Source organism: Hemibagrus wyckioides, linkage group LG27, assembly GCF_019097595.1.
Source record: "Hemibagrus wyckioides isolate EC202008001 linkage group LG27, SWU_Hwy_1.0, whole genome shotgun sequence".
Lineage (NCBI taxonomy): Eukaryota > Metazoa > Chordata > Actinopteri > Siluriformes > Bagridae > Hemibagrus > Hemibagrus wyckioides.
The window spans coordinates 13,793,129-13,807,138 of NC_080736.1; the positions used below are offsets into that span (position 1 = coordinate 13,793,129).

Sequence of the window (14,010 nt, forward strand, 5' to 3'; positions counted from 1 at the left end):
ATAGTGCCTTGAGAGGTATTTTGTGTGTTTGTGTTTGGTAGATGTTAAAATGTACATGGTAATCCTGGAATAAGTTGAAATGAAATTCATCAGTGATCACAGTTTAAGAACAGGCATTGTTACACTGCTAAATGAAATATTGTTTAACATAAGCATGAAACAGTCATTTATACATATATGCATATGTGTACACATATTATCTCTTAAAGCAGGCATGCAAACAGACTTACAAATAAATCTCCTATAAATGCTGTTACTCACATTCTTGGCAGATTGTTTTACCATATGTGATGTGATGTGTTTAGGTGGATGTGACATCTTATTATATGAACTGCCTGGCGGATACATGTAGCTGCAGTCGAGGTGGTGACTGTGAATGTTTCTGTTCAAGTTTGGCAACATATGCTCACAGCTGCTGCCAACAGGGAATTCCTATTGATTGGCGATCACCCTCCCTATGCCGTGAGTGACCACCCGTCTGCAAAATTAATGATAAGCACCTCATATTCACTGTATTATGGGATTAAAAGGTTAAGAAAGAAATGTTGTTTTTCATGTTCTTTCATTATGCTGTTTAACTGATGATTCAGAGCAATTACTGACTGATGATTAGAAGCAAGAATAACTATTTTTCTGTTATTCTTTACAGCATATGACTGTGAATACTACAATAAAGGTATTCTTATAATTTACTAACTCTGCTTTTGGCAGTCATTCCATAATTTCTCATGGGGGTCACTCGGATTGTTGCTTTGGGTGAATGTGTGGGTGGGCAGACAAGCAGGTGGGTGGGCAGGTGGCTGACTGCCTGAGTGCGTGTGTGGGTGAGTATGTTTGTGGGTGGTTGCATATGTGAAAGGGTGACTGCATATGTACTTGAAAATTAAATATCTTTCTACAGTTTTAGGTAAAGGTCCTATTAGGTTGCTGACCTACAGAGAGAGGGATTTGCTATTGGCAGCCAACCGGACAAGTGGGTTGGTGTTTCTGAAGAGGGGCGTGTCCAGCAGAGATGGTCTTGTGACTCTGTTCATGATAACTCCAGGGCTCAGTAAAACCCGACCACATGGTAACACATGTACACACATAGCCAGACACATACATTTGATGCAATTGATAGCTTGTATATTAACACACACCATCAACCTTATCATCACCGTTGGCTGGCATTACTGTGGCATTACTGTTGCATTGTTGCTTTAATGTTTTGCAAATTCTATTTTCATACAATGGTGAAAAAAGTTAGAATGTAAAGCAAAAAAAGTTTTTTCTGAATTTTTTATGTGAAATGGCTCTTACTGAAGCCTTGCTAGCATCATGCACAATTCTAATCATCTAAATCTTTAAAAACCAGTCCTAAACCTGAAAGGCCATTTGGAAGAAAAAACGCTTAGGTACAATTAAATTTTCTTAGGAATATTAAGTATATGGGCAGCATGAAGCAGAAAGGAATGGATCAGTAAAACAATAGTTTCCGGATATTTTAACAGTGAATAAGTAGAAGCATTTAAAAAAAAAAAAAATTCAAATAGACATTTTTTCCCAGGCTAGAACTGTTACACATCCAAAAAAAAGGAACCGTTTTTACTTAAAGATATACTGTTATACTGTGATTTGCTCCATTGTTTTTGGTTACATGGATTGAGGACTATATTTTAAGCTTGTATGTATTTATTTTTAATTACCTGTCATTAACTCAAAATGTCTAAGCAAAGGTATTTTAATTTTACTTCCTTTTTTTGTTTTTGTGCTTTAGATTCATCATTAGTATCATTTGAGGCAGCAGACAGGCCAAATTATTTCCTCCTCACAGAGCGCAGTGGCCACTTAAGGCTGCGTAAGTGGGAGGACAGCAGGGAATTTTGTGATTCAGCAACCTTCATAATGCATAGGGATACTTGGATCACTGGATTTGATTCACTAGAATCACTTGTGTGGCCTGGATACTTTCTACACTACATGCTGTATAAACTGCAACTCCTGAAATACAACCACTCACCTCGTTACCGCAGAGCCACTCTCTTCAAACTCGCTGGTGAATCAATATAACAAAAACAGATTTTCATGCATCCACACACATTCATGCTCATACTGAATACTGTTTTTGACAGGCAGCACTACAGACTTCTTAATAAGTCCTCAGTGCCAGTGGAGGTATGAATCTTGTACAAGTCCATGTTTTAGGACATGTAGTGATCCGGCAGCTCTGAGCTGTGTCACCACCCTAAAGTAAGAACACACACAAACATGTGCTTGTACCTTTATATGCTTTAAAGTTAAAGTTAGAGCATGGTGTTACTTTTTGTTTATTTCACTCTGCAGAGTTGAGGGATGTTTTCCCCAGTGTCCAGCTGATATGGTCATGGATGAGATGACTCAAAGATGTGTCTATTTAGATGACTGTAAGATATAATTTCTTTACTGTTTTTTTTTATTGCTAGTTCCATTACTGAAAATGTTACTAATGCCCAGCTTATTGACCTTATAATTTATTTTATGTGTTTGTGTCCACTAATGAAATGACACTATATGATGAAACACACATATACTGTAAATACAACTGCTCAAAACATTTCATCATTTAAATCTATTTTTCAATGTATTGAAAACTTGCTGTATTTCAAGTTCTTTTGAAGCTGATTGTAAGTCTCAATTTCATGTCATTTTCATGCCTGCTGTGTCACTCTTTTCTATTTATATTTTATTTATATCCTTTGATGGGTGTTGTGTTTGTATGCAGGTATTAAACCTCCAGTTACACTGGCAGAATTCAGTTTAACACCTACTGCAATCACCTCTTCCACTCTGGCCACAGCAACTATCATCACCGTCACATCAACTGAGGCACTCAATACCACAAAGTCTTCTCCTCCAGAACCTAGAACTACCACTTCTACAACTGTTACTAAACACCATTCAACCCTGTTGTCTCCACCTATTACTACCTCTACCATACCTGTGCCAGATGACTCAATGAAGACATCTACATTCCATCCTAAGTCACTGGCTTCTACTGCTAGAAGCATTACATTGCTCACTACTACTATTTTTACTCCTAGTGAAACAATAAGGACAATGACTACAACTCCAAGAGTAACACAATCAGTATCCATTAGTACAAATTTCTCTGTACCCCCCAGCATGGACATTTCCACCACCTCAACCAAATTACTCACTGGGATAAGTACTCTCCCTTCTATATTAGCATTCACCACAGAGGCCACTACTGAGACCACACCAGAAACATTCAAAGTACCTTTTAATACTACCAGCCCTGAACCTGCCACATTTTCAAAAACTTCCACAGTTAGAATTACAATACCTCCTGAATTGTCTAAAACCAGTACAGAGACTAAGACCTTTTCTGCTGAAAACTTTACATTGACCAAATCTCTTGCATTAGATTTGAGCACATCTGCCACCACTGCGCATCATAGTGTACCTGCCCCATTACAGCCCCTTACTGTTATGCTACCTACAATCACTCCAAGATATTCCACAGAGTTTATTACAGCTGTCAGTGCCTTCAACACACTAAAAACAACTACAGTGAGTAGTACCAGAGAACCTTTAATAACACACACCAAAGAAAAAACTATTCCTACTTCCTCAGCTGTAATGAAAACATCCACAACACATATCCCCATGAAACCTAGAGAGTCAACCCAAACACTGTCATTTACGGCTGCATATCCTTTGTCAAAGTACCCTGTGACCAGCAAAACAATATCAGACATCTTCAACACCACAACCCAAATTACAACAGTTCCTCCCATGATCTCTGCAGCTGAGCCAGTGGTAACTACAGCAACTACAACCTTTCAGCCAATATCTATACCTTATACCACTCATACATCCTGGTCTCCTGGTCTCCTACCTATTGATGAGACACACACAACCACATCCTGGAGAATGAGCCCCAGCACCAGAGGGACCACATCCACTGAATCTATCTCATATCAATCTATCCCAAATGAGTTTGAAAGCACAACTAAAGATGTTACTCTAACAAAAAGCCTCCCAGTGCCAACTTTAACCATGCACACTAAGGTCCTTCCTTCAGCTACAGCATACAACATATCAACATTACCACCTTTACAAATTTTGCACACTCACAAGACAACCCCCATAACTCCAATGGTGAGCAATGGTACTGTAGCTAAAGCTAGTTCTACAGAGTCACATTTAGGTCCTCTTTCATATTCATCCTCAACTTATGCTCATCTCTCAGAGAAAATCAGCACTTTCACGACACAGCCTTCTACCACAACTTCCACATTAGCAGATGAAATCATCATTAAAACAACACTTCAAGCATATACGCCTGCAGTTACAGTTTCACCTCAAACACAGGTGGCCGGTTCAGCTTCCACATCCAAAACAACTGAGCCTCGTGCACCAACCACAGAGACTGTGTTTACCTCTTACTCACCCACTGTCAGCTCTGGGACCATCCATCATAAAATGGAGACGACTCATTTCTTTCCTCACACTGAAAAATTTGAGATTTTTACTGATAAATCCTTGCAATCATGGTTACAGCCTACTTCCAGTCCCAGAATGACTTCATACACAGAAAGACCAGAGGCAATGATAACTCCCAACATTTCAACTGTTCCTTCAACCATTCACAAAACATCCAAAATCACCATGACAACACACTTTCTTCCCCCAGTAGTCACTGAAAAATCAAAAACAATTACATCCACAGAGAAAATGCTAGATACCACTGTTTATTTAGAGAGAGCAAAGACTGTTTCACAAACTAGCTCTTTAAGTCCATTAACATTTTCAACCATTCCTAGTACAAAGACACCACTTCAAAAGACTGAAAACCAAACTGCAGTGGGCCCCAATGCAACATCAGTCAGGACAAGCACATCAACCACTGTTCCCACTGCCCCACATGATAAAACTACTGTCTCTGCAAGAACAATCTCTCTTACCATGTCCCCATCAGATTGGCAACTGGTGGATAAGATGACATCAGCAACACACATAACCACAGAAGAGCTACCATCACCAGACAGTTCCCAAACTTCTAGCTCTGCATTACTTATCACACCCACCACACTTTACACAACAAGGACAAAGCAATGGATAACCCCAAAAGAGGAATTTCTACATTTAACTCCTTCAGTTTTGCCCACTTCATCAAAGGATGTTAGTGTCATCAAAGTCTGCACTGTAAGTAAAACAACTTTTTTGTAAATCGCAATACTGGCATAACATCAGATAACATTAGTGAAATTCATACATCAATTAATTTATTCTTAAACTTGAATGATAGTGTCAATTACAATGGTATTTCAACAAAAATCCCTACGAATACAAAATCAAATAATAACTACATTTATATTGCTTCAACTCATTAACTGTATTACGCTTTTTGTGTGTATGTCATTGTGTCACTGTAGCCACCATACTCTTTGGTAGTAGATGAGTGCACTAAGCTCATTTGTGTGAATGGCCAGCTGATCTTATTTAATAAGTCCCAGAGCTGCCCCTATGACTCCAGCCCTCCAAACTGTGGTCTACTTGGCTTTGCTGTGCTGGTCAACGGAGACAAGTGCTGCCCAAAATGGGACTGTCCATGTAAGTCGTATACCTACACACCTCAGTACAAGAGTACATATACATTTATGTTATGTTATGTTGCATGCTATTTTGAAAGGTACATTTTAATAGGTTATTGTTTGTGTGTAGGTCGGTGTTCAGTATTTCCAGACCTAAATATTGTCACATTTGATGGGAACAGTGTAGCCCTTTACAAAGCAGCAGCATACGTGGTGACACAACTCATGAATGAGACTGTCACCATCCTGGTGCAGGAGTGCCTCATCTCAGACAGCACAGTGAGATATATTCTTAAACATATTTTGTTATTTTATTTTTTAATCATCTTGATATTACGCAGTTATAATTAAAGCCCAACCATTGTCAAAGACGGAACTGTTTTGACCACCAGATGTTGCCAAATACTCTGGTATATTTGTTAACCTTGCCTAGATTTTCTAGTTATGTCTGTTCAGTCCCCTTTTTACTGTGCTTTTGTCTTGTGTCTGTATATCACAAATGCTGTGCCTTTGTTACTCTCTGGATTGCTTTGTCTCGAAAAATTCTACTAGTCTCTATGGTAACATCTCTGTTTTTTCCCTTAAATTCATGAACTCATTCTCTGGCTCTGTTTTTTTTTTTTTTTTAATTTATGCACTGTTTTTTGGAATTTTTAAATAAATTCTTTAGAAACCTTTCCAAAGACACAAGTTCAATTTTTGCAGTTGAGAGACAGATGCTGGGCCAGTTATCTCCCAGCCCTGAATTGTGGCACCCATGAGCTGGGGAATAGAGGCAGCAATTAAACATGCACTTCAGACTGACCCAGGTCCTAAGGGACTTCTGTTTGTGCTTAAAGTTTAAAGCTTAAAGCTTAAAGTCCTAAGTTGGGGACATTTGTCTCACCTCACTGCCCATCCTGGATACCAAAGATCATATGTGGCAAGCTTGCAAGCTCATTGGGGCCAAAGCCAGCCTCTCTTCCAGATATGATCCCCAGTTTAACAGGCAGACTGAGAGGGTCAATCAGGAGCTGGAAGCCACTTTGAAGAGTCTAGCATCTGAGAACCCTTCATCCTGGAGCTCTCAGCTACTTTGAGCAAAATATATATCAGTAACATTATGACCACCTGCCTAATATTGTGTTGATCCCCCTTTTGCTGCCAAAACAACCCTGACCCGTCATGCACTGTGTATTCTGACACCTTTCTATCAGAACTAGCATTAACTTCTTCAGCAATTTGAGCAACAATAGCTCGTCTGTTGATCTGACCACATGGGCCAGCCTTCGCTCACCACTTGTATCAATGAGCCTTGGCCGCCCATGACCCTGTCACCGGTTCACCACTGTCCCTTTCTTGGACCACTTTTGATAGGTACTGACCACTGCAGACCGGGAACACCCCACAAGAGCTGCAGTTTTAGAGATGCTCTCATCCAGTCGTCTAGCCATCACAATTTGGCCCTTGTCAAACTCGCTCAAATCCTTATGCTTGCCTATTTTTCCTGCTTCTAACACATCAACTTTGAAGACAAAATGTTCACTTACCTCCTAATATATCCCACTCCCTAAGAGGTGCTATGATGTGGAGATAATCAGTATTATTCACTTCACCTGTCAGTGCTTATAATGTTATGGCTGACTGTTTTATACTGCATCGAAATTTGCAAGGGGACCTGGTGCCAATATTTGGTACCCAGGCCAACCGTTGCCGGAGAAAAGCTCTTTGTTTGATCTTTTACAGATCTTTCCCTGAGGATAGAATCCCACAAACCTGCCACCTGTTTTGTTGGTCCCTTCAAAATTATCAGTAGAATCAGTCCAGTCATCCGTTGTCTTCTCCTTTCTCACATTCCATGTATCCCAGCTACAACCTGTGCTCACTACCCCCTGATCACTGCTCCCAAAGCTCCACCCCCTCCATGGATCATCAATGGCCAGCCTGTTTTCACAGTCCAGTTGCCAGGTTCATGAAGATGTTCAGTATCTGGTAGACTGAGAAGGATATGGTCCTGAGGAGCACTCCTGGGTTCCATTTGGTAACATCCTAGACAAGGACCTTATAAGGGACTTTCACCTCCATCATCCTACTGTTTCTGAGAACGTCAAGTGCTGTTCTTAGAGGGAGGTCCTGTCACAGAATGAACTGTTTTGACCACCAGATGTCGCCACAGACTTTTATTAGCCTTGTCTACAGTTTCTCTTTACATCGGTTTAGCCCCCGTGTTATTCTGCTCACCTACATGTGCCTGTTTGTTACCTCAGTGTATTTAAGCCCTGTCTCTTCTTTGCTAAGTATTTGTGATTGCCTGTGAATCACAAACACCGTGCTTTTGTTACTCTCTGGATTGCTTTGTCTGATGTAATTTTCTTGCCTCTATGGTAACGTCTCTGGATTTTCTAATCATGCTGCTCTGCAATTGACTCCATACACCTAGTGTTAAACTACTCTTGAAATCCAAATGTATCTCATTTTATGCCTATTTTTTTTTCAAAAGTTTGAAAACTAAAAACATTTACACCTGTCTTAAATACAAAAATAAAGACAGCTGTTTCATTGTTGTTTCAAGTAATAAAAAAGGAGGTAATAAAGAAAAGAAAAGAATAAAATTAAACAAAAATTAAAAGTTGATAAAAGACAGTATTTAATGTGCACAGAATAAAACAAGGGCATTGTTGCAAAGTTAAAACCTGACCCTACTGTCCTTCTTTTATTTTACTTTTGTAAAAGTAAAATAAAAGACAATTAAAAAAGAAAAAATACATATGTTCCTTCACTATAGTCTGTGTCTGATGGTAAGACACAAAATGCATAATAGACAATATACTGGAAAAATGGACCAAAACGTATGTCTCAAATTTTAAATGGCTTTGCTTTATTAAAAAGTGGGGCTGCCAGAGAAACTCACATCTCCTCATTTTATTATTTTACATACTAGCATAGGAAATATTATTTGGACTATGAAGATTCATTTTGTTTTTAATATTTTGCAATGTTACAGGGAGAAACATTTGAACAATATACATTTTAATAATGAGTTTACATGCTATTTTGCTAGTAGATATAGTTGATCAGCAAGAAAAATAGATTCATTTCCAATCCATCATAATTTCACTAAACAAACTAATGGTTGTCAATCTTGTGACGATGTACTATTCTCAATCTTTAAGGAGTTAGACTAACCAGGGGTGTATTTTCTGAAGTAGATAGGGTAGATAACCCTCAGTAATCAGAATAATTAGCCTAATTATACTTCATTATATCAAACTGTATGCATGACTAAACATGCCTACATACAGCCAGAAGTATTTATACACAGAGGTTAAAGATATTTAAAATCAATTTATTCAACTAGAATAGAAGGGAAGTTTGGTGTCCCAAGGGGAATTTTGGTGTCATAAAAGCCACAAGAGCAGCAGGAAGGACTAATGCTTACAGTCACAATAAACTCACAATATGCCACAAATTTAAAAGGAATAATAAAAATATGCATTTAACTAACTCTTCCTAACAGATTTTAAAGACTTTGTTGTCTTTCAGGCATTTTTGAAAATTATTGCACAAATGAATAAAAATGCAAAGCTAAAGAGAAGCTTGAATTTTCATTTTGACATTAGCATTTTAATTATGACCATGAAATATCAAGTAAATAAAATGGCACATATTTTATTTTTCCTTATTCTCTGATTACTCAACAGCTTGTCTGGAACTTTACTCACTTGTGCCTGGCAGCTCTAAACATTACGCATGACTCCAAACAGGTGCTTGTTAATCGTTTGCAGAGACGGGTGAGTATCCATTTACCATTTAAATTCTGAATTAAAAAACACAAACACAACTGCAGTATGATCATAATATATACCCTTTTTGTGACCATTACCAGTGAATTAGTATTAAAATTGAAAAAACCCTGTGATAAAACTACTCGTGAAGAAAATTTAAAGAATGCTTGTCTGGTCTATTTTGTCTTTGCATGTTATTTTGTAGGTTTAATTAAAAAGCTTTCTTACAAAATGCAAACATCTATCTCAAATACTGTACTGATAGACTGTCTTTTGCCTGATTATCTTTTGCACTACATGTGGTTTCAGTACTAGCTTAGTAATAGAACATAAACAGATCAAAATTATATTCTCCCAACCAACATAGTATGCCAGCATTATACTATGAATTACACTTGTGCTGAAATGGATATTTAGTATATTCACTGAAAAATAGAAACACACACATTTACATTTGAATATGTGATATGGTTCCACACAGCTTTCTGGTACATTCAGTTTCAAGTTTCTAATATTTCTAGATGCTTGTATACTGTATATAATTGATTTAGTCATCTCTCTCTTACTTGTGAGGCTTATCTGAACAAAGCACTTACTGAAAATTTAGGAATAAATGAATGAATCTGTTTTTTGTTTTTCATAGGTATATATTAACTCAAGATATGCAATGCCACGTTTAAAAAAGGATGGTTTTGAGGTTCTAGATACAGGTAACATGTATCTGATACGGACTCCTGCTGGCCTGAAGATCCAGTGGTTCCACAGCACAGGCATGATGGTGATTGAAACAGAGACTCGTGCCGATAAGGCCTCCACCATGGGGTTATGTGGTATGCAGCTAAATCATAAAAAAATATGAGTTATGAGAATTGTACTAAATTTCCATATTGCTATTGACATCTCTCTCTCTCTCTCTCTCTCTCTCTCTCTCTCTCTCTGTTAAATAGGTTGTTGTGATGGTAACTCACTAAATGATTTGATATTAGCCAATGGTACTGTAGTGGCTGATGCTGAAGATCCAGCTGTTTTCATTGATAGTTGGCAGATTCCCAACACTACAAGTTATGTTGGCCTGAGCAGGAGAAGGGAGGCTAACTGCTCTACTAGTGATTGCTCTGACTGCCTCAATATGCTCCACAACCTCACTTTCACTGCCTGTCATTCTTATGTATGCAGCATGCACACCTTAAGAAGCTTTATAAACATTTTAAGTGATCTTTCATGTTATAATTCTGTGTGTGTGTGTGTGTCAGGTTCCACCAGCTACATTTTGTGAAGTATGGGTACGAGATGCGGAGTATGTGAATAACCGTTGTGTGGCTCTTGCTGCATATGTTGCCTCCTGTCACAAATTTAACATCTGTATCGAGTGGAGAAGCCAAGACTATTGTCGTATGTTTAAACACACAAACACAATTCAAGTTACAAATACCAAATAAGACAAAATGACACAAGAAAGAAAGAAAGAAAGAAAGAAAGAAAGAAAGAAAGAAAGAAAGAAAGAAAGAAAGAAAGAAAGAAAGAAACTTTTGAGAGTTCTGAAAGTTATGCAAAAGTTTCCAAAATCTATTCACCTAGCGTCTGTGTTACTGTGTTTACAGTACTAGCTGTAAAGTAATAACAGTCAAATTTAAGTACAGATCTGATCTATGCAGCTATATGCTTCAATTTATAAATTCAATGAATTCTCTTGTGTGTTTTGTGTAGCATTTGTGTGTCCTGGGAAACTGCAATACCAGGCATGTCTCCCTGCTTGCACAGCTCTTTCATGTCCTAATAAGGAGTTTGAGTATGATGCTGTACAGTGTTCAGGCATGTCCGAGGGATGCATGTGTCCAGAGGGGACATTACTTCATCGACCATTCTCTGCACTCTGCATCTCACCTGTGAAATGTGGTATGCATTTTCTCCCCCTTCTCCCCTCTGTTTCTCTTCACACTGTAAAAATTGTTTGAGGGGTTAAAAGAAAATAAATCAACATTATTATGTCAATGTTACAAGCAATATTAATTATTTTATTTACCTGTAGATTTATTTGCAAAGCAAGCAAACAAACAAAGAAATAACTATTTAAAACATAATAAAAATTAGTAAAGCTATAAAAAATAATTAGAATTGTTTGAAAGATACACTGGTTCACTGAAAAAGTTAAATATATCTTTTCAATTCCATGCAAATCCATGTCTCTGGATTCTTTACACTCACATACACACATACACCAAAAACAAAAAAATAAAACCTACTAAAAATAAAATAAAAAGGAACCCAGTCCTAGTATTTGGGCTAATAATAGCATTGAGGGTGAAAAAACACCTCTTAAAAATGCTGCAGGACAAACCACACACTCACTCATTGGTTAGAAAAGGGCTAAATTAGGATTTTAACAATAATGAATGATCTAAAGCATTCACCTTATGTTAAATGAATGTTTTTAAATAATTTAAAAACTATTATTTAAATCTGAATAATATATATTTATTTAAAATAAATGCAACTAGCTTTTAATGAAACAATATCTGTTTTATGTATTGATGCAAATATATGTAAGTTTATAGTTCAAGCCCAATGAACAATTTTTATACACTGCATTGTTTCACTCTCTTTTCCCTCTTGACAGTTTTTTATTTCATTACTGTTGTCATTGTTGTTGTTGTTGTAATGGTGGTTCACTGGGTGTGACTTTTTGTCTCTCTGTGTCTATCTTCCTATAACAATGAGGTATATTTAAACTGGGTATGCATTTATTTCTGCAGCCTGTACAGATAGTTTCGGATCTCCCCGTGCCTTGGGTGAGGTTTGGAAAGCGTCAGTGGATGGATGCTGTATGTATCGGTGTGAGAGTGATGGCATTGTGCCTGTAGAGTTTGAGTGCAGTGATATTCCCCAGCCAGTCTGCACAAGAGCAGGAGAGATCAGCGTTAGCCTGGCAGATGACAACAACTGCTGCACCCAAAGAGTCTGTGGTCAGTTCCACGCATTCCTAAAATGTACCAACAACACCTTTTAAAGACTTAATAGTAAAATGTTTGTGGATCTCTTTCATCAAATTCACGGGGGCTAAGCAATAACGACTGTGTTCACATTTTTCACAAATTTCACATCCTAGGCTGTATTCAGAGTTAGTGACTTAAGTTGGTCACTTAAGTCCAAAAATTTACATTTTTTTGTGGATTATATTTTGAACAATACTTAAAATGAGCTGAAAGCAGAGCTTCCAAATGCTTAAATATATGAAATAATTTCATTAAATACATGAAACTCTTTCATTTGCAAAGTAAATTAATGTTAATAAGGCTTCTACTTTGTTCACCTTAAAGATAATTTTAGAACAATTATAGATACAGATTTATTTCAGCTATAATTCACCATACCAGAAATACTTTCCAAACAACTGAAGTTCCATGAGCAAATTTACAAGCAATTGTATGCAAATATAGAAATCCTTGGACCACCTGGACACTGAATTGCTCAAGAAAAAGTCAGAAATTCACAAGCACAACCAAACTTGAACCCTCTAGAAGCTTTATGGACTGAGCTGAAAAAGCATGTCCAAGCAAGGACATGCAAGGCTCATAAACCTGTTACAGTAGTTCTGTCAGAAAGAATGGGCAAAATTCTGGTAACATATTACAGGGAGCAAATGGGAGGCTAAAAGATTGATTCATGTTTAAGCAATTAAATGCCAATGTCTCCAAATGCTAGCAAAGTATATGTCTTGTGATCCACTGAAAAAATCTCTCGTAGTTATTATTTTTAAATGATCTCTAATGGAACAAAAATAGACCCTATAAATGACATAACACTAGAAATGTATAGTAACATAAAATGTTTGGAGTTGGAAAATTTTAAATTTGAATGTCTTTAACCTATGTAATCCTTTATATACTGTATGTATATATATATATATATATATATATATATACTCATAAACTAAAAGTAGCATGAATGTGCCTTTCAGTCAAACTAGATGATAATAGAAATTAAATTATTTAAAGTGACAATTTTGATTAATCTACTCATTTTGATAAAAGAAAGATATGTTTTCTTCTCTTTTTAATTTAAAGCCACTAATATCGCCTGAAGAGTTTTGACGTAAGCCTTTACTCAATTCTTTACCGTAGCTTTATAAAAGATTTATGGCAAGCTAATGTTTGTGCTATAAATGCCCACCAAATAAATGGTTACCATAATGTATGTTCAAAGCACAGTTAAACTGTAAACTCAAATAAATGAGTAGATCCTACTTTTGCTGCTTGATTTTACAGTGTGTAACCAGAGCGCATGTGAGACTACTTCAATGAACTGTGGATTTGGACAGAAGATGGTGTTGTACTTCAGACAGGACTCATGCTGTCCACAGTACACCTGTGGTGAGATTAATATAATGTTTATGGTTGCGTATGTGTGTGCTGCATGTGTGTGTGTGCATATAAAATAAACAGGGCTTTCTCTGTAGAGTGTGATCCTGACCAGTGTGTGCTAGATGTCCCTGTTTGCAGAGAGGATCAGACACTAATTGCCACTCGCACTGAAGGAAGCTGCTGTCTGGCGTATATTTGCAGTGAGTTCTTGTTTCAGTACATTTACAGTGAGTCTATTTTTTTTAGTTTAAACAGAGGGAGAGTAAGAGCAATATAACCTCTTTAGCGAGGGATAAGGTGCAATTGGGC

At 37.3% G+C, this 14,010-nt stretch overlaps 1 protein-coding gene across 2 annotated transcripts in view; it reads left to right on the forward strand.

The window, feature by feature from the left end:
* Positions 1-14,010, forward strand: part of otog (otogelin) — a 57,467-nt gene that overhangs the window by 33,339 nt on the left and 10,118 nt on the right. For both annotated transcript variants that reach the window (XM_058381314.1, XM_058381315.1), the window contains exons 30-46: positions 306-462; positions 650-676; positions 902-1,069; positions 1,757-2,035; positions 2,112-2,229; positions 2,323-2,402; positions 2,741-5,187; positions 5,418-5,595; positions 5,707-5,855; positions 9,257-9,346; positions 9,984-10,170; positions 10,288-10,508; positions 10,594-10,732; positions 11,048-11,236; positions 12,094-12,303; positions 13,606-13,710; positions 13,797-13,901. In XM_058381314.1, coding sequence (XP_058237297.1) covers positions 306-462; positions 650-676; positions 902-1,069; positions 1,757-2,035; positions 2,112-2,229; positions 2,323-2,402; positions 2,741-5,187; positions 5,418-5,595; positions 5,707-5,855; positions 9,257-9,346; positions 9,984-10,170; positions 10,288-10,508; positions 10,594-10,732; positions 11,048-11,236; positions 12,094-12,303; positions 13,606-13,710; positions 13,797-13,901 — 4,849 coding nt within the window. The remainder of the gene's footprint in view (positions 1-305; positions 463-649; positions 677-901; positions 1,070-1,756; positions 2,036-2,111; positions 2,230-2,322; positions 2,403-2,740; positions 5,188-5,417; positions 5,596-5,706; positions 5,856-9,256; positions 9,347-9,983; positions 10,171-10,287; positions 10,509-10,593; positions 10,733-11,047; positions 11,237-12,093; positions 12,304-13,605; positions 13,711-13,796; positions 13,902-14,010) is intronic.